At 46.9% G+C, this 24169-nt stretch overlaps 1 protein-coding gene across 5 annotated transcripts in view; it reads left to right on the top strand.

Annotated features, from left to right (window-relative positions):
- Positions 1-24169, top strand: part of SUSD6 (sushi domain containing 6) — a 93570-nt gene that overhangs the window by 39702 nt on the left and 29699 nt on the right. For all 5 annotated transcript variants that reach the window (XM_065940868.1, XM_065940869.1, XM_065940870.1 and 2 more), the window contains one exon: positions 4555-4759. In XM_065940868.1, coding sequence (XP_065796940.1) covers positions 4639-4759 — 121 coding nt within the window. In that variant the 5' untranslated portion in view covers positions 4555-4638. The remainder of the gene's footprint in view (positions 1-4554; positions 4760-24169) is intronic.

The raw sequence follows: 24169 nt of genomic DNA on the forward strand, positions 1-24169 counted from the left end.
CAGGTTTTGGAAGTAGGCATGATTAGTTCCCAGTTCCTCTTAATCATAATTTTTTCCCAGTTTTTTTTTTTTTTTTACTATGGTAAAACACACATAAAATAAAATTGACTATCTTAACCATTTTGAAGAGTGGTATTAAGTGCATTCATAATGTTGAACAACCATCTGTCTGTCTCTATAACTCTCTTCATCTGACAAAACCTTAAACAGTAACTCCCCATTCCTTCCTCCCCCCAGCCCATGACAACCACCATTCTACTTTCTTTCTCTAAATCATAATTTTTTAAATCAGGGGAAGTGGTCACTAAAACACTACCCGCCCCTCCCCTGCAAAAAAAATACTGTAGTGAAATGAATTCTTTTTTTTTCCCTCGAGTTTTCACTTATAGGTTTTTTTGGGGGATTGTAATGAATACTCAATCTTAATTTCTTTTCAGTGTTTTTCTTTTCACCTTGTCTAAAGCCACACTTCAAGGACAGTTTTTTAAAATTCTGCATTCAAAGCAGATCCTTTCTTAAAATGATTAGATGTAGTGTGAGCCTTTCTCTGTAATAGCTGAGTTTTCCCATTTTGGGATACTCTGGGGCTGTGGGGACTCACTTTTCTCCGAGTTATTTCTAAAGCACTACCTTTGGCTCAGCCTTGTGTGTGAACATTCCTTGACTCTCCTCTGTTCATCTTTTCTCTTTGCAGAGCCCGAATTTCCATCACCCCATTTGTTCTGCACTTGATCAGGTCTTTGACTCATGGTGGAATTAGTCCCTTGGCCCTGATAGCTGCTTAACAGTAAGGGAGGAACCAGCTGTTTCTTCAAAACAAAACATGAGCTTATATGTATGCATATTTTCCCCAGTTCCATACTTGCTTCTCCCCATAGTATTCATGAGTTTGGCAGGCATTTACTGCCTGCCTGTGGTGCCAGGCCCTGTGATGGCTTTTGAAAATTCCATGTTGAGTAATTCACAGTCCCTGCCTTCAGGAACTTTGAGCCTGGTGAGGTAAGACAGATAAACAGATGTAATCACCTGATAGAGGTACAGTCAGAGTAGGGTGCTCAGGGCACTTTGGGAGTAAGAAGAGGGTTATTTCTACTGGAGGTGGGTGTGATGTGTCAGAAAAGAATTCCTCCAGGAGATGACCCTTGTGCTGAGCCCTACAACTGACTTCCTGGCAGAGATAATCAGATTTACTGGAGTGTCCATTAATTTGTTCAGGAAGGAGACAGGTGGCCTATGGGAAGGCCTTGCTGCATTAATTTTATTTTGTATTCTATCTATTTGATTAGGTAATATACAAGGTACAACACTCAAGGAGATGAAAAGGGAATACATTCAGTGAACAGTGAGTCTTCTCCCCTCTTCACCCCTAGTTCCCCCCGATAGCACTTGGTAGCTACCAGTTTCTTGTGCATCAATTCCAGAGAGACTTTCAGTGCATACAAGAGTATGTGTATGTATGTGTGTATGCACATATGTGTATGTGTGCATGTGCACACGTGTGTTTCCTTTAAAAACACATGCACACATGCACATGGTTTTCTTCACGTACTAACTTTGGAAGTCATTCCATATTAGTACAGACTGAACTGCTGAGTTCTTTTTAAACCACTGCATGTATTCTGTTATGTAACTTATTTAACTAGTCCCCTTCAGTCTTGTGCCAGTATAAATAATGCACTGAATATCCTGCATATATATCATTGCCCACAAGTGGTTTCTGAGGACAGATTATAGAAGTAGAATGGATAAGTCAGAGAATATGTGCATTTGAGGGCTAGATATTGTCACTTGGTTCTCCAGAAAGCTCTACTTTAATTGTTTAGTTGCTAAGTCACGTCCAGCTCTTTGCAACCTCGTGGCCTGTAGCCCACCAGGCTCCTCTGTCCATGGTATTTCCTAGGCAAGAGTCCTGGAGTGGTTTGCCATTTCCTCCTCTATGGGATCTTCTCGACCCAGGGATTGAACCCAGGTCTCCTTCTTGGCAGGCAGATTCTTTACCACTGAGCCAATGGGGAATCCCCTACATTAATTATACAGTGCTAAATGTAAGATTCTTTACCACTTGGTAACCCTGCTCTTACCAAGTTACCCTCACCCTTGGTAACCAGTCCTCTAAAATCTGTGCCACAGTGATCTTCCTGAAGGAATTTGCTGTTAGAACTTCCCTGTGTACAATCCTTATAAGCTCCACATGGTCTTCAATGATAAATTGAATGTTTATTCAATTTTTTGAATAAAGATTTTTATTTTTAAAATTTTTTTATTTTTATTTTTTAATCTATTTTTATTTATTTGACTGCACCAGGTCTTAGTTGTGGCGTGGGGGATCTAGTTCCCTGACCACGGGTGGACCCAGGCCCCTGCATGGGAGCATAGAGTTATAGCCACTGGACCACCAGGGAAGTTCTGGTCTTCAGGATCGATTTTAAATTTAGCATACTCCCTGCCTCCAGCATCTCCCGGGAGTGTAGGGTTCCATTGCTCCCAGCCGCTTGTACTTGATGTGTTCCTTCTCCACTGGACACATCATTTAGTAGTCTGTCTAGCATCCCCTCTTCTGTGTTGTCTTTCCTGATTCCCTCCAGTCCTGCACGGAACAGTGAGCACCACCCTGATCTGGCCTCGTCCATTCTCTGCAGAAGTTCTTGTGCACGTGCTGTCATGGGCACGAATAGGTGTCCTTCTCCATGATCCACTGGTTCTTGCCTCTTGGGGTGGTGAGTGCCTGCCCAGGTTACCCGCTGTGGCTGCATGTACAGTGGCAGCACCAGGGATCCATTGCTAACTGGCTGGCGGCCTGGGCATAACCTTTAACTCTCTGAACCTTAGTTTTGACTTCTTTCAGAAGAGGAGATGAAGCCTGATGACCTCTAAGGTCTCCTCTGATGCTCAGATCTTATTAATAATTATGACAGCAACAGGTGCCATTGTTTACTGAGGACTTGCAAAGTGCCAGGCACTGTTTTGAGCACTTTGTCTGATCCTAATGCTTACATCAACCTTATGAAGATGTTGGTATGGTTACTGTCTCCATTTTACAGATGAAAAAACTGAGGCTCAGAGAGTAAATTGGCCACAAGTCATAGCAGAGGAAAGAGATTTGAATTCTGGCATTCTGACTCTACCATTCTTAGCTACATAACTGTTTTTACACATTTACACACAGGTGGTTTTGTGTACCCTTTTGGGTCACTAGCAGACTCCATCCCTAGACCTCTCCATGAACCATTCCTGTTCTACAGCTGTGAAGGCCCAAGTTGGAGTCTGGGTAAAAGCTGGGGACAGAGGACTCTGCAGTCTCAACCATTTGAGGGTGGTGAATGAAGACCCAGTGGCTACCTCTCTTCTTGAGCCCCTTGGTCATGCTCATTGAAGACCCTCATAGCTGCTTTTCCTTTAGACTAAGACAGTTCATATTGCTGTCTGCAGTACCTCTCTTTAGAAGGGCTGTGTAGGCCTGAGCAAAAGGCTTCATACATGGATTAAAGTCAGGTCTGGGTGATATCCCTCAGGGACATCCTTTATTACGATTGTAGATGGCAGGCTCGCTTATCTGTTTACATAAAGCTTTACTGGAGAAAGAGGGGTGTATGGCATTTAAGAAGGAAGTGTAACCTTATATTTGGAATATCTTTTATAAACTAGGATGAATGATATCAAATGAGTTAAGTAAACTATAATAGATCTATATCAAAATGTATGATCAACCCTTCTGCTTTCCTGAAAGCAAGTGGGAAAAAACCCTTAGAAGTCTTGATCCCTGATTTTTTCTTTCTCTTTCAAAGATACTGGTTCCTATTCTTCTTAAGTCTTTGAGCCAGAGTGGATGGTCGGGCTAGTCAACAGTTATGAGTTGTTCTCCCTTCAGTCATTGTCACGTAAAGCCAACAGATGCGGCCTCTGGGGTCACAGGTGTGTTGGGTGAGCCTTGATTAATTAGTCCATTTTTGAGATTCGTGTTGGGAGCCAGGTCCCCAGGGGCTTTTCAAGCCTCTGGTGGTTGAGCAGGCTGAGCCAGGGGCTCTTGGCGCTGGCTGTGGCATTCCTTCTCTAGGCGGTGCATTTCTCCCTCTTAGACACTGTTCTCTGTTTGTTTGTTTGTTTTCTGGATAGTTGAACTTGCTCTGAGTTCAGTGGCAAAGGCAGAGGCAAACTCTGGTGCAACACTCTCCACGTGAACAACCATCTCTTTCCTCCTTTCTGCCGGAGTCCCCAGGGCAGGCAGGCAGCAGAGCAGTGTTTGAAAGCTTTGCCCAGCTTGACGGATCCCCAGGTGAGCCAGCGCTGGTCTCCTTGTCCTGTCACAAGGATCTGGCTCCCAGGTGGTGACCACGCCTGTGGCAGCTTGCTGTGGGCCTTGGCATTTCCCCAGGGAGGAGTTGAAAAGCCACTTACATGCTTGTCTCTTCTCCTGGCGGTAGGGATTCAGTTGCTAGAATTCTTTCAACTTTTTGTATGTGACCATGGCTTCCTTATCATAAAGGAAGGCCTATTGTAACTAACGTATGGCTAAAGCTTTCACTTATGTCCTTGTTTTTTTTTTTTTTAAAATAGGTGAATCTACCCGAAGCTGACTTCAGAGTTCTTCCTTCTTGCTTTTACATTTTTCCTTTTAAAAATAACTTGGACGGATAAAAGATGTGCCATGGCAGGATAGCACCAAAGAGCACCTCAGCGTTTGCCGTGGCCTCCACGGGACATGGAGTATTCCTTCCCCTGGTGATTCTTAGCACCCTCCTTGGAGACGGACTTGCCTCAGGTAAGTGCCAGCCTGCTGCCTGTGTGTGCGAAGGAAAAGACTCAATACCATTGTTTTCCCAAAGGCTGGGAGAGGGGATCCTTTGCTTCTGGAGCAGTTAATGGGAGAGGAAAGGGTGGCGGCTTTGGTGCTGGTGCTGCGATACAGCCGGGAGCTAGTCCTGGGGGGCAGGGGGGCTCTAGGGGACCTAGGGAGCCAGCCGGAAGTGGGGGTGTAGGAGCCTGCCAGGGGTGACTTGACCATCCCCCTCCCCTAGCCGTAGTCACGTGTGGGACCGAGGTGTAGGATTCAGAGTGTGATGTGCAGGTAAGGATGCGCGCTTTGCAATCCTCTGCCTGTGTTCAGGGCCCAGTCCTGCTGCTCACTAGTTCTGTGACCCAGAGCGAGTCTCTGCTTCTGTAAGCCTCAGGTTTCTCACCTGTGCTATAATGACAGAGTTGGGTAATTGTGACATAGACCATGTAGTCCCCAAAGCCTGAAATATTTACACTTTAAGATATTTGGTCCTTTATGGAGGAGGTTTGCCACCTTACCCCCAGCCCAGAACAAGTGATGCTCACTAAGAATGTGTATGAATGGAGTGGCTGTCAGAGTAAGAAGAAAGAAGGGACTGGGCAGAGCTAGGACGGACCTCAGAGGCTGTGCGCTGGCCCAGGGTCGTGCTCATGGCAGCCCTGGGACCAGAGCCTTGCACAGTGTCTGGTGCACCAGCACGCTCTCCTCTTCCCCAGCTCCTCTGGGGAGGCGTCCCGGCATGTTACATGGCCGTGTGAGGGCAGAGCTTCTGCCTTCGGCCTTTTTAGCTTCATCGGGCCATTGCTGGTACCCCCTACTTTCTTGTATGGGCTTCCCCCCACCCTCCCATTCCACACCCCATTTTCCAGCTACCCACACCTTCCCAACTTTCCATTCAGGGTCTGAAATCAATTATCAGGGACTGATGTTCCCAGACTGGCTGGATAAAGGGATTATTCTTCTCCAGTATGGAAAAACATAAGTCTGTAGTGTGGGCTCAGATCGGGATGGGAAAATTGGCTTTGTTGTTTTCTTTCCCTCCCCCATTTTCAAAGAATTCTTCCTCCCCTGCCATCCCACCCCCTCCGCCCAGTCTTTTTATTCCCCATAAAACCTATATACTGGCGCTGAACAGGGTGCAGACAGGGGAAGGGGTTTCACCGTTGCTTCGTTCTAGTGCACCAAGTTGCGATATTTTTTCCTCTCTGGAGTGACTTTTGGTGGAAAGAGGTGCCCACAGCTTGGCCTGAAACCTAGAGCACACCTGTATGGCTGAGCTTGCCATGAGTGGCATGCTAGGCAAGCTTGCCAAGAAACCAAGACTCTCAGATAATCTGAAGTTGAGGAAAGGCAATCAGGTCAGAAGAGGTCTCCTCTTCCTGCATTTCTTACCTTTTCCTATAGCTGCTCTTAAACACCCATTCCAGAGGCATTATAAATGAGATGCTTGGTACCCAGGGAGCTTTTATAGATATGTTCATGTGTCCTGGCACAAACATGACTGCAAGAGTCTCACTGGACAGAGGTCAGCAGGCATCCTCTGGAGGTGATTTGTCTGTGTAGTCTGTGGTTGTAAATACCATGTGCATGCCTAGTATTGGTCGTGATTGCTCAGATTTAGAAGAAAAGCATCATGAAGAGGCACTTGAGAGTTCTGGGGTAAAGTTCTGGGTAAAATGATGTATGTCATGTCCCTAGTTCAGTTTTCTGTCCTGGTTTCTCTTATCTGCAGCCCTTGATTTGGAGTTATAATGGAGACAGGGTTTCAGAGGATTGGGTTCAGCTTACCCCTTGGTCATATGTTTAGCAGAGACGGAGAGAGTTACTGAAAGTTCCCTTTTTCAGAGTGGCTAAAGGAAGCATATCTTACTCTTCACACCTGGGCACAGTCTGCAGGGGAAGACCAAGTCTAAAAATAAGGCCTGTGCTCATGTTACCCAACTTGCCTTTCTTGGGCTGGAGAGGAATTAGGATCCCTGCTGTGTAGCAGCCTCTCCCAGGTCTCTTTGCTTGTGACTTCAAGAAATTTGCTGTATGTATGACCTCAGGTAAATCACTTGACCTCTTGGTGTCACCTATAAAACAGAAATACAACACTTGAGGATGTTAGGTGGGTGTTGTGTAGACTAATAAAAATGATTGAAAGGCGCTTGACGTGTAAAGTGCTCTGTGTAATTTTAAATAATAACAACAGCAGATTTGGTATGTGACCTCCTGTTGAGTCACTCTGGGCGGGAGACTTCATGTGGATGACGTCCTCTTCTGTCTTTAAAAAACAAACCTGGAGAGACTTCCCAGGGGGTCTAATGGTCATGCTTCCAGTGCAGGGGGCCTGGGTTCGACCCCTAGTCAGGGAACTAGATCCCACATGCCACAACTAAAGATTCCTCATGCCACAACTAAGACCTGGAGCAGCCAAATAAAGTAAATAAATATTTAAAGAGCAAAACAAAACTGGAGATGTAGAGTCATTTCTTGGGTTGAGGATAAGTGGTTGGTAGGAAGTGTCAAACCTGACCAGTTAAGGAAGGATTGATTACGTCCGGAATCCCTTTCGCCTTCCATGTTTGCATAGTTGGATGGTCCCAAGCCAACTGCCTTGCTGACTCATATAAAAAAGCCTTTAATTTCCATTTTCTCCCTGTTCTGAGCAATTTTATTGAAAAAGCTCAGTATTTTATTTGTTTTGTTTTTTTTCCCCTTTAAGATGTTACCATGACACTTAGTGGCTGTGTTCAAAAAAGCACCTAAAGCCCGGAAGGCAGAGTGAGAAAGCCGAGTGCTTAGTGTTCGCTGAAGATGGAGATGCTGAGAGCTCGGCTCTCGGGGGGATGGTGTGGCTTTGGCCCTTAGCATCACTCTGGCAGAGAGATGTTAGCAGGTGGCCCTGGCTCACCTCACCATCTCTGAAGGGACTTGGAGTCCGAGGTAACATACTGAGTTGGGAAGAGAGGACAGGTGGGGAAGTGATGTGTATGGAGCATCATTTGTGTATCAGGTTCTGTGTTACATATAAAAGTTCTCAGAATGCCCGTGATCTACGTGGTCCTGTAACGATTTTACAGATGAGAAACCGAGGCCGAGGGAGTTCAGGTAGCTTGCACAGAGGCAGACAGTTGTAGGTGGGGAAGCTGGCTGGGATTTGTACCCAGTCTATCTGACTCTTGCCCATGCTCTTGCTGAGAACCACACCACCTCTGCTGAGTGGCTGGCTTCTCTGAGACCTGTTTCTTGTACTGCTCTCTGTTGGAACACTCAGATCAGCATCCTTCAGAGGATAATTTTGACAGAGGAAGAGAGACACCGTCTGTTCTCTTTCCTGGATGAAAGAAGCAGGAGTCATCTCTGGGTTACCTGGTCTACCTCTGTGGTTGTTTCTGTTCTTCTCTGCAATGACCCTTGGTTGTTTGGGTCCCAGTTCAGGCACAGGGTTCGCCAGGGCAGTTCTATTTTTGGAAAGGAACAGTAGGGACCACAGCAAATTGTTTGCTAAATGAAGTCCCCAAAACATCCGCAGAGCATCTTCCTGTCAGCTGCCGACCATGCTGAGGATGTGATGTAATCTCTCCATGGTGTAATTACCTGTGACTATAAAAAGACTTGGGGATTGTGGTAGGAGGCTGGATGGGTCATTATAGAGCTGGCTGAACCCTGGCGTCATGAAAAGACATTGAGAAATTGCCCTCTGCTTGCTGACTGCTGTGCCAGCACACGGTATGAGCTTTGCACTGTAACTTTCGAACAAAAGAAGGCAGAAGTCTACCGGGCTGAGCACCTCAGTGGTTCTCCTCTGGGTTAAAGTCTCATTAAACACAAATTCCACCTACCAGACAAAGGTGCCCCGCTACCCTGGTCCTTAATTACAAGCCTACAGGTTATCCTTACCCACCTCTCTCTGTAAAAGAGGGTCACAGGGTGCTTTAAAAAAAAAAAAAAACCTCAGTGACTGCTCACAGTCTTTAATTGTTCTAGGTAGGTTTGTAGATGAATTCTTTCACCACCTCTCACCAACTGGGAGATTCCTTTCTCCCTCGTCACCTCAGCGGCATGAGCCTACAACGGTGTGAGCAGTCCTCCCATCCCAGGCGGCTGATACTGGTGTAGCCAGCTGCCTGGACTGTGGCCAGATCAGGAGTGACCTTGGCTGCCTGTGTGCAGCTTTGGGGCCTCGAGGAACGGCAGTGTTTAGCGACAGCTCTTCCATGGTGCGGTGTGACTGAGAGGGATGCCTGCTGCTGGATCTCCCTGATCTGTTTACCCACCTCACCTTAAGCCAACCTACAGTTTGAGCTCTTCATGAAAAGGATGAATACTGCCTCAGTGCCTCACTGCCTGTATTACCTTGGATAATCTTGCTGACCTCATTGTCGGTGTTCGCTAGAATAGGGAAGACAGTAGATGATCTTACTTCATACGACTGTTGTGAGGATTAAATAAGATAGTACATATGAAGCACTTAAGGACATTGGCGTACAGAGAAGTAATTGCCAGGTGTGAGGACCAGACTCTAGCCCCAGTTGATAGCAGTCTATACTTCTGACACCACAGCTGATTAGCTCCGTTGGAAGGTGCTCCTTGTTTCTTCCGTGTATCTTGGATTCTTTCGGATTCAAGTCAGTGCATCTTGAGTATATTTAGACACATACGGATGAGTTCTTCCCAGTCCGCATGCCCCTGATTCTCAAATGCCACATGTTGGCATCTCACACATGCAGAAAAGAGCAGCAGTGGCCCTTTGTAGTGCCGGGCCTGAGGGTCAGCCAGGTCATCTCACAGTCAGTCCTTCCCGTCAGTGAGGCTTCTTGTTGGCATCTCGGAGCTGGGATTCCCTCAAAGCTGCTGGTTGTTAGGAATGTCCAGAGGTTTTTTGAAACCTTAACAAAATTGATAATGCAGAGGTCTGTTTTTTTTTTTTTTTTTGGATTGTGCTGGGTCGTCATTGTGGTACGTGGGCTTTCTCTCGTTGTGGCGCACCGGCTTCTTGTTGCAGAGCACAGGCTCTGTAGAGTGCGTGGGCTGTTTAGGTGTGGTGCGTGGGTTCAGTCATTGTGGCTCACGGGCTGTAGTTGCCCCACAGCATGTGGGAATCTTAGTTCCCGGACCAGGGATCGAACCGCATCCCTTGCATTGCAAGGTGGATTCTCAGCCACTGGACCACCAGGAAGGTCCCCCAAGGGTCTGCTCTTTAAAGAGGTATTTCATCAGCCCAGTGATGAGAATGAAGGGTTACATTCTACAGAGTTTGTAAACACATCTAGGAGAACACAAGATAGAATTAAAAAATAAGAACTTTCTCCTTGTCTCTCCATTTTGATAGTGCTTTTGCCTCCTCCTCCTCTCCTTAGCCGTGTTTGACAGCATTTCTTTTTGTGAGGTTCCTTCCTTACGAAGGTTCACTTGTTTCCCTAGAGACAAGGTTTTCCCCCTGTGTTAACTGCCATAACTTGTTAGCTTTGCCAGTAGCCAAATCTTTTAAAAGTACAACTGTTTAATCATTCAGAATTCTGGGAAGTACTGCAGAGAAGATAAACAGATTCTCTTCAAGGTTTATTCTTTGCACAGCGTTTTTTCTTTTCAAATTCACTAAAACTATTTTAGCTGTCTAAACCAAGGAGGGGAAATGTGTTTCAGGAAGTTATTGCCAAGAACTCCTGCAGGATTATAAAATAACTCTGCTCTGGCCTTTGTTACTCTGAGTAGCCAGCGAGTGACACTTTATATAATACAAATGTCCTGACTATCAGTTCTTCACATGCAGTGGATACAGGTCTCCCTGGGAGAAGGCGGGACCTGTGTATTTATTATCAGTGGCTTGAGTTCCAACAGCTCAGCCTTGTTGACTGTGGCAGTGGGCAGCTCAAGAGAATGTCGTTGGGATTGTCACGCACCAGACAGGGACAAACGGGGCGTGGGGAGCCGCCTGTCAATATCTGCCGAGCACCGATCTCGACACTTCAAGTTGCGGGGCCGACAGGAGCGGAGCCTTGGATGTTTCTGCTTCCCAGCTGGTCTCATTACTTTGGAGGCCAGATTGCAGAGGACTCAGTGCAGTCACACTCAGGCTCCTAATGACGATGCACGCTTGCTCCAAATTGCTGACTCATGGCCTGGGAAGCTGACATCAGTGGACTCTGTGACCCTCTGATTTGTGCCCATCATGCAGTGGAACTTGATCTTAGTCCATGTTCTTTCTTCTTGGCTTTATAAAAGTTTGCACATAAGCTCCTTGAAGGCAGAAACAGTGTCCTTTGTACTTTGTTATAACTAGGCCAGGGGTTGTCCCGGGGAGGTGGTGGTGGGAGGGGTCACCCCTGGTAGGACTGTGCAGGGTCATGGTCCATCCTGTGTATGAGGACAGGCAGGACGAGTCCCTGGCCCTGTGAGCAGCAGCAGCCTAATCAGTGGTTCCCCATAAGACCCTGTGCCCATCCTTCTTGGGAGTGGAGAAGGATGTGGAAGTATCTTCGTGCTTTAGAGGGTGAATGTGGTCGGGGCGCTCTTTTGAGGGGGAGTGGGGCTGGGTAGGCTGCCCAGACAAGTTCATCACCCAGTGTGTTAAATTTCAGCTTGAGCGAGAGTCTTTGAACCCAGTGAGGGTTCCCTTGGGTGATGAGGAGGGAGGAGAGGTAGGCTTTCATTACATGTAGGGAGTGAAGTCGTGTGGAATAATGCATGTGCGAACCGTGCTGGCTCTAAACTTATCCTGACGCTGGAGAGGGAGACGGCTGCTTGACGGGTTTGGCTTCCCTTCCCCGCCCACAGGTCGCTCTACCTCTGTCCTTAAAGTCAAGGCTGAGGGGACTCCTTATTCCCCTTTCCTTGAGCACTAGAACCTTCAAGCCTGTCTTTACACTGTTCTTTCAGTGACTAGATTTCCTGTAGCTAGAAGTCTGCTGTCTCCCCTCCCCCCCCTTATCCCTTCACCTCATCCTTTAAGATTCAGTTCAAAGTCACCTCCTCTGAGACAGCACCCATCCCCTTACCACTAGAATGAATAAGGTCTGAGGGAAGGAGAGTTAGGCTACGTGTGTTATTTGCTGAGTGGAGTAAGCAGGAGCTCTTGGTCTCAGCCCATTCTCTTGGGAGGATGTCAGAGAGTTTTTCCTATGAACAGGATTCTGATTCCGAGAGTCTTGACTGTCTTTGATTATTGAAGGGACTGGAAAGCTCATTAAGGCTTCTGGGAATTCCTGCTTTGGGGAACCTGAACCCTTTGTCCTAAGATCATGATACACAAACCCTGTGGACTTGTTTCAGACCTTAACACCCAGGGTTGCCGTGGAACAGATTGGGTTTCGTGTCTTCATAAGCGACATCAACTCGTTGAGCAAGTGTGTGTTGATGATATAAGGCTGGCCACGGGTGGGGTGGGGCAGCTGAAGATAGGTAATGGCATGGAGGACCTTCAGGAACTGGGTACTGGACTGGCTCATGTTGGGAGCTGTCGCATGTAGTCGGTCCTCACGGTCAGCCCGTGAGAGGTGGGTGGCGGCAGCCAGGAACAGCACTCTATGCCAGGAGGAATGCAGACGGGCCGGTTTAGTCTCTGCTATGTCCACTGTTTCTTGTTGAGCTCCTGCCAGGGGTTGCGACGGTGCCGGCTCCAGTTCTGTGAGATACTCCCCGTGGTCGCTATTGCTGCCCTGGAACACTCACAGGCAGCGCTCTGGACTCAGGTGCAGATGGTTGTGGAAGGCCTCTCTGAGGGAGAGGAGTCTACCCAAGACCTGAGGCAAGTAGGGGAGACAGAATGGCAGAGTCAGGTTAAGAATGTAGTCTCTTGGGCCAGGTGGGCTGCTTGGAATCCTAGTTCTGCCACTCACATGTTGTATGATTTTCAAGAAGTTTCTCAGCATCCCTCAGTCTTCCTACATGTGAGATGACGTACATACCATGTGGGGTTGTGGTGTGACCGTCATCACTGTTATGTGATACCTCAGCCAGCCTGTTGGGGCCAGTCTGGAGGGAGGAAAGGTAGAGAGAGAGTGAGTTTCGTGTCTGCTGGGTTCACCTGGGCTCTTCCTTCCTTTGGAACTTGCAGCATTACTTCTGTTGAAACTTTGGAAGTCCAGTATACTCTGTCCTCTAAACTAGTTGGCTGATTACCCTGCTGGTTGAATGAGTGGTCTCTTCTATTTTGGTGGAGTATGTTTGGAAGCCAGGGTTTCAAAAAAGAAAAGAAGCGTAGCCTTAGCCTAAGAGTTCAGAGATTGGGCTGAACATCACCAACAGCACAGTTTGGGGAAGCACCCAGAGGGGTAAGATGCTGCTGGTGGAGGCAGGTAGGTGCTCTTCCTAGCTGAGTTGTCAGAGCAGTGGAGGAGGGAGAGGGAGGAGGAATAAGCTTTGTGTTAAAGGTCAAAAGGTTAGGAAAAAAACAAACACCAGTTAGTTAATGGATTAAGGGTTGAATGAGTCTAAACAAGGAAATAAGGAGGACTGGAAAAGGGTGTTGCTTTTGGTACAAGTCCGTGGAGAAGATAGGGAGGAGAATGGACTCTTCTTTGCCTGTGGGGCCTAGAAGGGACTGGCTGAGTGAGGCCGCCTCTCCAGGCCGGCCCCTCATCTTAAGCATCCACCCAGCCAGCCCGTGGGAGGCGTGCCTGACAAGAATGACTTATTTCAGCCAGTCTGACACACTGCACAGGGTCCCACATCAGGAATTCCATGGGGAAGCTTCCTCATGCTCAAGAAGGGAAGGGAAGGAGCAGCTGGCCATGGGCATGCAAGTGTATCCAGAACCGGTCAGCTGGGGTTGGGCCAGTGCCTGGAGCTGTTGGGCTGAGGACTCTCCTGTGATTTGATGTGTGCAGGTACAGGGAAGCGTTGTGCCTTCTAGCAGAGATGTGTTTCCGGTTCGGCCACACGGCATTCAGGATCTTTAGTTCCTTGACCAGGGATTGAACCCCTGCCCTCTGCACTGGAGGAGCAGAGTCTTAATCCCTGGATTACCAGGAACGTCCCAGTGTCTCAGATTTCTTACGAGAGACTTGCAGCAGAGGAACCCGTTTTTTACGCTGTTGCTTTCAGCACCTCTTCGTCAGGCACTTGAGAAGCTCTGTGGCCCCTCTTGTTCAGAAATTCTGTTACTGGTAACAGCAAACCCTGGCCCTGCAGGAATAATTAAGATTGTGAATGATGGGTTTAGGTGAGTTAGTACCTGTGAAAGTTCTGGGTAAACCTTAAAAATCTATTCCAGTGGAAAAGATTGTTGTAATGCTTTTTTTTTTCCTTTTACTTTAGAGAGCATCTCTTCTCTGAATTGCTCGAAGCACTTGGTTAACACTAACTGGTTAATCCTTCATCTGTCCCTGGGCAGAAGGCTGTCTTTTAAATAGCCCACTTTGTATAGATCAAACTAAAGTTTCTAACAGAGCCCCAAATCTTGAGTCTAAGGCCCAAATCTCTGGAGTCTAAAGTTTGGATCTCCGAGTGTGAGACTGCCTCACTCCTGGGAATAAAGAGTGTGAGATAAGAAATGGAGGGATCCTTTAAAAAAATATATTTTTTTAAATTTCCACTGACATGGTCATGTGAGACAAGGTAGCTGTAGTCAGCGTTTTGAGAAGCCTAGAAATCTTCCTCTTGGAAAGGTCCATGTTCTTCTTGGAAAGCCCCAGAGTCCTGTTGGGAGTGAGGGCCTGGTGTCAGCTAGGGAAGCAGAAGGCTAACCCTGGACACAGACTTCTGTTTAGGCTGCGGTTGGTGGTACCTGGGGTGCCAGATTCTGTACCATAGTGCCAGCCCCCCTCCCCCAGCACATCCCCGTGGAAACCCACTTGCCACCCCGACGTGTCCCAGGATGTGTCAGGGCACCCACCGCTGGTGCCTGTTGCCATGGCAAGGCCCCAGGGAGGTAGGGTCAGGCACCTCCCTGAGTGTCTGGCCCAGGGCAGTTTTCCTGCAGAACAAATATTGTAGCCTCCACTGGGCAAGATGGCATCTGGGCAGATCAGAGTCATGACAGCTCTCTAGTCAGGAAGAGGCCTGGCCTGTTTGACCCACCGTTGTCCCTTCTGACGTCTGGTCTCAGCAGCGTAGAGCTGGCGAAGGGAGGTTTTATTCTGTTATTGTTAGGTAAGGCCCTCCAGGACCATCCAGATGTTTCTTCCCAGGCTCGTGCTTTCCAGCCTCTGGTCACAGCTTCAAGGGCAGTTAATGTACTTTCTTGCACAAGGTCTTGAACCTAGAAGTGAGGGAAGAGGGGCTGAGTTGGAAAGCTCCTCCTTCCTCCAGCGGCAGCTCCGTGGCTTCTAGCTCAAAGTTCAGGTCATTCAGCTATGCCAACTAAGAGTCACCGACTTGTGAGAGAAGCAGCAGATTGACCCTTGTAGATTATATGCACCATTGGGTCTCAAATTTGAGTGTGTGTTCGAATCCTTTGGGGGCCTGGATTGCTCGGCCTCACCTCCAGAGTTTCTGATTCGCCAGGTCTGGGGTGAGGCCTGAGAGTCTCTGTTTCTATTAAATTCTTACGGGCTGCTGCTGAGGGTCTGGGGACCATACTCTGAGAACCATCGGTTTGCACTTGGACTGAAAAAGCCCACTTCACCTTTGCAGAGCAAATTTGATAAGATGTGAACAGATGGTTGGAGAGGTCACGAACTGCTGGGATAGAGGAAGGTCAGAAATAGGATGCTGCAGGTGGACCAGCCTAATTTGAAAACTGAGAAGAAGTTAAATGATTAAGGGAGGTGCTGGCTGGTCTCTTACCTTCACCAGTCCAGTTCTGGTCCTTGCCAGCTATCTGAGAAAGGGAGGGGCCAGGCCTGGGGAGCCCAGTGACCTCACTTTGGGCATCTCCTCCCTCCACTTCCTATTCTGCCCTCTTAGGCAGTGGTGAGCTCCGAAAGTCTGTGTTTTAAGTCTTTCGACAGCTTGAGTTCCGTGGTACGGAGAACAGGGTGCCGAGCTGGAGACCCAGGCATCGGCCCCTGTACCACCTCTCACGAGCAGAAACTGAAGGCTGCTTCTTCATGGCAAATAGATGGGGAAGCAGTGGCTGACTTTATTTTTGGGGCTCCAAAAATCACTGCAGATGGTGACTGCAGCCATGAAATAAAAAGACGCTTACTCCCTGGATGGAAAGTTATGACCTACCTAGGCAGCATATTAAAAAGCAGAGACATTACTTTGCCAACAAAGGTTCGTCTAGTCAAGGCTATGGTTTTTCCTGTAGTCATGTATGAATGTGAGAGTTGGACAACAAAGAAAGCTGAGTGCCAAAGAATTGATGGTTTTGAACTGTGGTGTTGGAGAAGTCTCTTGTGAGTCCCTTGGACTGCAAGGAGATCCAACCAGTTCATCCTAAAGGAGATCAGTCCTGGGTGTTCATTGGAAGGACTGATGTTGAAGCTGAAACTCCAATATTTCGGCCACCTGATGCAAAGAGCTGACTCATTGGAAAAGACCCTGATGCTGGTAAAGATTGAAGGCAGGAGGAGAAGGGGACGACAGAGGATGAGATGGTTGGATGGCATCACCAACTCAATGGACATGGGTTTGGGTGGACTTCGGGAGTTGGTGATGGACAGGGAGGCCTGGTGTGCTGCAGTCCATGGGTCGCAAAGAATCGGACACAACTGAGCAACTGAACTGAATGAACACACTGCTCAGGGGCGAGCGCTCTCCAGGGCCCTTCAAGCTTGTGTACCCAGCATTCTTTTCCCTTTTTTTGGTTGCGCTGGGTCTTCGTTGCTTACATGTGGGCTTTCTCTATCTGCACTGAGCTGGGGCCACTCTCTAGTTGTGGTGCATGGGCTTCTTGTTGCGGTGGCTTCTCGTTGCAGAGTACAGGCTCTAGGCACGTGGGCTTCAGTAGTTGGAGCTCATGGATTTAGCTGCAGCGCATGGATTTAGTTGCTCTGCTGCCTGTGGGTCTTCCCAGCCTAGAGATCGAGCCTGCGTTCCCTGCTTTGGCAGGCAGATTCCTACCCACAGTACCACCAGGGAAATCCTACCTGGCATTCTTTAGTGCCTCCTCTCATGGCTTCTTCATCAGGGCGAGAAACTTCTTGTTATTTGCTTGTTATTTGTTTTTTTATTCTTTAATGTATGTGAAAACTTCTGTTCATACTGAACCAGAATCCCATCAAGGGACTGACTGTCTGAAAGTGAAACCAGAGAAGTTCAGAAATTGGAGTAACTACTTTTTAGAGTCTCTGGCCTCTGCAGTTATGCTGTTCCATAAAACTGTCCACAGAGGGGTGACTTAGCATCATTGTCAGGTGCCAGTCCCTGTACCCCAGATCATCACACTCTTTGCCAGCAGTGTCTCCCAGGATGGCTGAGTTCTCATTTCCAGGTGCTCAGAGAGGTTGGCCTCCCTTCCCCACTGCCCGGCACAGTGCTCATGGGAGGCCTGAGGAAGTATTAGCTGGTGCATGGAATAGAGGGATGTAGCCAAGCGCCTCTTCTGCTTTGACTTAAACCTTTTGTTAATTGCCCTCCTTGCCCCTTCTCTCTCCCCCCTCTCTGCTCGTCTTACTTACTCTGTGTTCCGGCACAGCTGGCCGCCAGCGTTTGTGCACCATGCGTGGAGGGGCTGGGGTGTGCCTGCGGAGTTCCCAGGGGTCCTACCCTAGCCATCTCTGTGAGGAGCACATCCAAGCTCCCCAGTCTTTCCGCTGTTCCCTTCTGTCTTCTGCCCACTTTAAGCAGAAGAGTAACTCATTCCGTGAGCTACAGAATGTTTTCGCCATCCTAGGGGAGGTTGCTGCTCTTCAGGTTGAATTGGACCCCATTTGCAGTCTTTATTCCCTGCCCCCGGTATTGGCAAGCTGGAGGACTCCTGGCCCGCCTGCCTCAGAACCGTCTTCTGGCTCGTCTCCCCAGCCTCCGTCTGAAGGGGCAAACCAGAGATTTCCCAGCCTTGGCTGACTGTCACTTAGCTGCTCTGCTACCGCCTGGGTGGCTTTCAGGCAGCTCAAGCAGTGACTAGCCTGAGGTCTCCCTGGAAACAGGGGAAGATTGAGGCTGATTTAATTCATTTTAAGTGAAATCACTAGCCTTTTGATGATTCCATTAATTTCCTCCCTTCTGAACACACTCATGCTAGCAGTAATTGGAAATCCTGACTCTGTTTCTCATTTCCCCCCACTCCTCTGCTTTAATCTGAGGCAGCTGGATATTGTGCTCTGCTTTTTCATTTACTGGAAGAGCAGTTTGAGGATGGTTTTAATGACCAGCTTTGACAGTACTTCCAGAAGCCGAGACTGTTGCTGTTCTTCAGTTCACACCACTTGGGGGCCTCTGGCTCACTCACCTTGCTCCTATAAAACTCTGCTTTGCTCTCCGTTTGCAGGTGGGAAGGGGGCCCTGTGAGAATGCTCTCTTGTCCCAGGTAGTGTGTGCAGGCTTTTCATCACTCAACATTTGCAGACCTACGAGGTGTGCCGGGCACGGTCTAGTTACTGAGCGTTTCCCTGCCCTCTCTTCCCTGACCTGGTGGAAGCACAGAGGCTTGAACCTGTGAGGTTCTAGCAGAACTTGTGACTACAGACCTTGGGAATTGTCTCTAAGGCTTTCTCTGTGTGTCTCTATGATAGTGATGCCTATTTCAGTTTTTCCTTTCTTGGCTCTAAAGAGAGATAAATAATATGAACCACCTCCCAAGATCAGAGAAATAATGGTTGCTTGCTGCCCTTGGCAGTTGACAAAATATTAAGCGCTTTCTTGTGTATCATGTCATACTGGTGTCCTCATAATGACTTACAACAGCCAGTAAAGAATAAAGCTGGTTTTGAACCCAGGTCCTCCCTATTCAAGTGAAATACTTTTTGTACTACATTGTACGTGTGAGTGTGTGTGTGTGTTTAACGCTGACTTTCCAATGTCATTGTCTGTAGCATATCAACCACTTAAGTGTTAAACTATTATGTATGCACTGGGCCTTCTGCCAGAAGCTGAAGTCCTCACAGTCTAATTGGGGGGAAAGATAAGATAGAATGCATCTTCATTCCCTTGAGCGGTTCAGGTACTGAGTGCTATTAGAAGGAAGAGAATTAAGCCTGACATCATCCAGGAAGGCTTCCAGAGAGCTGAGACTTAACGCTAGGCCTGGTGGGAAGGCAGGATCCAACCAGGGAGAGCTGGAAAGGGGAGTTTGGCATTTGGCCGCCTAAGACTCTGGGATACAGAAATGGTGATGAGGTTTTAGTCCTTCATCAGACTGAGAAAACTAACATCCTCTGGGTGATGCTTTCCCAGCTTTCCTGTGCTTTTAAAATCAGGTTCACACACCCCATGCCCACAAAGAACCATTCAGTTGGTCTGGTGTGCAGCCCAGCAATCTGCATTCTTTAAAAGTTTTTTAAAAATAATATCAAACAATCTCCCCTCCCTTCAGTTCTCTTTCCTGAACAGAAGAAAACTAGGGTGCAGGTTTCATTTGTTCCAGAGGCAGAACCTATTCAACACACTGTTTCAGGTGGTGAGGGTGGCCGCACTTTGAGAAACACTGTACCCTAAGCAAATGCCCTCTCTACTGCTGGAAGCATTAGGGGTTAAGAATCTGCGTTTTGACACCATAGAAGCCCCACTCCTAAGGACTAAGTGTTTAGGATAACTAAGGAGGAAAGGAAGGTATGGTATTAACTGATATAAGTTTAAGGTGACTCTGATAGCCACTGGGTTAGTCGGGGTGCTCTCTTGAAGGCAGGTAGGTGGTGGGGGCATTGAGGCTGAAGACCTTTAAACAGTTCATGCTCTGGAGTTAACTGCATGTGCCTCTGACTCTTAAGCATTTTTATAGATGCTGTGTGGTAGCTTAGCTTTCAGGTGGAAGTTGGGGGTAGAAGCAGCCAGGGATCAGTCAGTGGGTGGGTGGAAGGTGGTCTAGGATTCAGGGTTGTTTACATTGAGAGCCCTGGAAAAGGTAACGCTGTGTCTTCCATAGGAGTTGGCAGTCTTGGTGAATCTTACGATTTTTCTGTCAGTATTTTGGCACCAGATGGGACCTAGGGTGGCTGTGAAGATTAGAAAATTTACCAAGTTACTAAACACCCTGTTAGGAATTAACATGTCTTGGGATTTTCTTGATGGTCCAGTGGTTAAGACTCTGCGCTTCCATTGTAGGGGGGCTAGGTTCCATCCTTGGTTGGGAAACTAAGATCCCACATGCCTGGGGGTGTGGCCAAAAAAAATGATATGTCTTAGTTTTGGGGTGTTGTAAAATACCTATAGTAAATGTGCGATATATTTCAACTAATAGCCACTTTAAATCTATTATCCCATTCTTAGTCAATGAAAATTTTCAAATACTAAAAAAATACAGAGACTAATATACCTGGATACTTGCCCCCAGATTTCATGTTTTGCCTCATTTGCTTCACATGTTTTTCTGCAGAGATAAAGCCAGTATCCTAAATCGATATGTATACTTCTAACCGTGCCTCTTGTATTTTTACATACTTACATGTGCATTTACATCTAGTTTTTTAAAGGGCCCTCAATCTGTGGAAGTCGGATTTCATTTATTTATTTTTTTGCATTTTGTATATTACAAGTTTTACATATTTACTCATGCATTCCTAAGTGATATAGAATATTGTTTTGTGTTTTAAAGTGTGTGTAATCTTCTGTAGCTTCCTTTTTTCACTCAACATTGCCTTAGAGGTTTATCCATGTTGATAGATTTGTTTTACCTATGGTATAGCATTCCATTTTTAGTTGGAATTCTGGTATACTGTTAATATACCAGAATATTTATAACCATTCTCTCATTAATGGATATATAGGTGACAAGTTTTTCATTGTTTAAAACAATACTGCAAGGAACATCCTTGTACATGTGCTCTAGACATGTATATAAGGTTTCTCTGACATACACACCTAGCAATAGAGTTGCTGGATTGTTAGAAGTGTTCAGCTTTCTGTGTATTACCAAGTAGCTTTCCAAAGTAGTTGTTTGAGTTTTCACCACTAGTGATGCATATGAAAATTCATAGCTCTGCCCTGGTGGCTCAGACGATAAAGAATCCGCCCGCAATGTGGGAGACCTGGGTTCAGTGCCTGGGTTGGCAAGAGCCCCTGGAGGAGGGCATGGCAACCCACTCCAGTGTTCTTGCCTGGAGAATCCCATGGACAGAGGAGCCTGGCGGGCTACAGTCCATGGGGTTGCAGAGAGTCAGACACGACTGAGCGACTAAGCGCAGCACCATGTGCTTTGCCACAGCTGGTCTTGTTAGATATTAATTTTTGCCAATCTGATGGACATAAAATGGGATCTCTTGAGTTTTGTGTTTCTTTGACTATCTTCTAGTTTGCAGATTATTTTAACTTTTATCTATGGCAGTGGTTCTGAAGGGTCATTGGGGTCTTTTCAGGTGATTGACAAGGTTAAAAGAGTTTTCGTATTACTACTAAGATACTGTTTGCGTTTTTTGCGCTCATTCTTTCACAGGTGTGTAGTGGAGTTTCAGAGACTACATGATATGTGTTGATGCCATCACTGTGACTTTATTATTTTTAAATGAATTTATAAATTAGTAATCAAATTGGTTTTATTTTCAACAGTGGTGTGTGTTGATAGATGTAACACAGAGACAACTTTGAGGGTTCTCAGTAATTTTTGATAGTGTAAGGGGGACTTGAGAACAGAGTTGAGAACCGCTGCTTCTTTATTCATACTTTTTTTCTTTCTGAAATGTGTTTTCTTTGATTTTCTTAAGAAATCCTCTTCAAATTTCATAAAAGATGGGCTCATATTTTCTTGTAAAAGTTTATTTTTTTAAAATTTCTTTCCTTATGGCTGCGCTAGGTCTTCCTTGCAGTGCGCAGGCCTTCTCTAGTTGCGGAAAGCGGGGGCTCCTCTCTAGTTGCGGTGCACAGGCTCATTGCGGTGGAGCAGGCGCTCTAGGGTATGACCTCAGTAGTTGTGGCACATGGGCTTAGTTGCCCCGCAGCATGTGGAATCTTCGGGGACCAGGGATTAAACTGGCGTCTGCTGCTTTGGCAGGTGGATTCACTACTGGACCACCACGGAAGTCTTTCTTCTAGAAGTTTACTAGTGTACTTTTGTGGATGCTGTCTGCCATTTCCCAGGCCCTTCAGCCACTTAATTTTACACTTTCTCAGAACATTTGTAGAGCCTTAGTAGAATGTTTTCCATGCCTCTTTTTATAGCAGAATTTTTTTTTTAATAGCAGAATTTTTTGGAGCTTTTTCGGGGTAGTGGGTAGTGTGGATGGAAGGATAGGCAGGGATTTAGTCACCTTTTCCAGCTCCTTTGTTCAAGAGAGGGTCCTAGCATTCTGCAGGTTATTGCCGTGTCTCCTTGAGATGCTGGTACACTCTGATTTTGGATCCTTGTGTTCATTAGTTCATCACAACTTGCTGTCCAAGGACCAGAACTCACCAGTGACAGGGATTCTGGAAGCGCCTCCCCTCGAAACGCAATTCTGGAAGGCCTCCCCTCTCTAAAGCCCCCATTTTCCACTGGACATTTGAGTTCCTTTTAGAGAAGGAACCAGGAAGATCTCTTCTTCCTGGTTGTATCTGGGCTGGCTGGCTGGGCAGGGGGTGGAGGCATTGGGCAGGCAGGCAGCTACCAGGTTAACTACAATTGGGGGCATAAATGGTAGCCCCCTTTAAGAAAAAAAAAAAGAAAAGCACCGCTAATGTCCAAAGCCTCATCTTTCAGTAGACTCTTACTGGTTTCTCTGTTTCCGGTATATTCCTTACCTCCCTCCCCTCAAATCTAACTTCTACCCTGCTGCCAGCATAACTCAAACTCTCAGACTTAGCATGATTCTTCTCCCCTTAAAACAGAAGCAAACTCAAAGCTTCCTGTGAGGCTGCTTTTAAGGTCTGTACCCTCACCTGTGCAATCTCTCCAGCCACTTCCCTAGCCTATGCTTCCTCCAGGAAACGCCACCATGCATTTATCCCCATGACACACCATCTCGTGTGCCCCCAGTGAGGCGCCTCGCTGATGCTGTTCCCTCCACTTCAGATGCTGCTTTGACTGCCAACCTTTTTCAGTAAAGCAACATCATAAATTTTATTATTTACCCCTTGGTTATGTTCTAGAAGTGTTTGTATGCTCCCCATGTGTTAGGGGAGAGCTTGTTTGACTCTCAGGCAGGCCCCACAAAACTCAAATACAAATTCTAAGAAGATGATCCCTTTCCTCTTTCATCCCCACTAACTCAGCCTTTCCAATTAAAGTGAAGACTTGGAGTTGATTTCTTTTTAGTCTTTGTTTCACTTGTGGCTTTTCTAGGGGACAGCCGCTCTTATCTCCTTCCCTTCCCACAAGTTCCTTCCCCATAAATTGTTTACTGCATTGACTCCTGTCACTTTGCACCCTGGTTCTTTAGTAACCGCAAGCGAAGGGGATTTCTTCTTTGTGGTTAAGGAGCTGATGTAGGCATCCTAATAAATTGTCTTCCAGCATGTCTTACTTGCAAGGGAGGGAGTATGCTAAACAGTTGAATGAAAGCACCTAGTCCCTCACAGATATTGCTTGTTTTATTTCAAATTGACTAGCGTATTTTAAAAGTGATGCGTGAGTTGTATGTATGCGATAATGCTGCCAGCAGAAAGGCCTGCTCAGGGAAGGAATTCTGGATGGTGTTGTGTTTCCCATTTAGCCACACCCAGACTCCTGCCTCCCCTTCAGCAGCTTAAAAAAAGAAAATTTTACAAACTCTGGAAATCTGTTAGAGATGCAGATTAGGTAGATTAACTTCTTTTCTGAAAGAGCTTTGTAGTAGGAATCCGCATGGTTCTAGAGAAAGGGGGCTCCCGCATGAAAGCCTGCAGGCCTGTATGCTTGCTGTAGGAGGTTGGGGTGGGGACCTGAGAAGAGGCTGCAGGTCAGAGACTCTGAGCTTGCAGGAGCCTTCCTGACATCATTATTTTGTCTGAAAAGCTTGACTTTCTTTGACAGCTTGTTTGTGGCCCTTTCCTTGGCTCTTGAGAATGGCCACTAGGTAGGTTGGGAAAGTGAGAAGCAGAGGGGACGAGTTGTTCCTTGCTTGTGTTGCTGATAAGGGCAAAGCTAGGATTGATCTGTTGCACGCTGCCTCCTGGTTCATGCAAACAGGCCACGTGGGCATGAATTCTCAAGTTCAGGGAGCCTTAAGGGGCTTATGCCAAGGTGAGGTCTGAACACACAGATGCCGGTTACTGGGTATGAAAACATTAGGCCTTTATATGGACATGGGACCTGAGTGGTTTCCTTGGCAGGTGATGCTTTTCTTTCTTATTTGAAGAGTACTGCTAATGATGTTGTACTGTTTGATTAGCAGTAGTTAATAAAGATGAAAGATGAGGAGTAGTTCGGTAAGCCTTGCAGATCAAGCAAAATGATGCGAATTTTCTCCTTCTAACCCAGTTTGCTCATGCTCCCTCCCCTGAAATGCAGACACTCTGGAATACGTGAGAAAATAT

This window comes from Muntiacus reevesi, chromosome 7 (assembly GCF_963930625.1).
Source record: "Muntiacus reevesi chromosome 7, mMunRee1.1, whole genome shotgun sequence".
Lineage (NCBI taxonomy): Eukaryota > Metazoa > Chordata > Mammalia > Artiodactyla > Cervidae > Muntiacus > Muntiacus reevesi.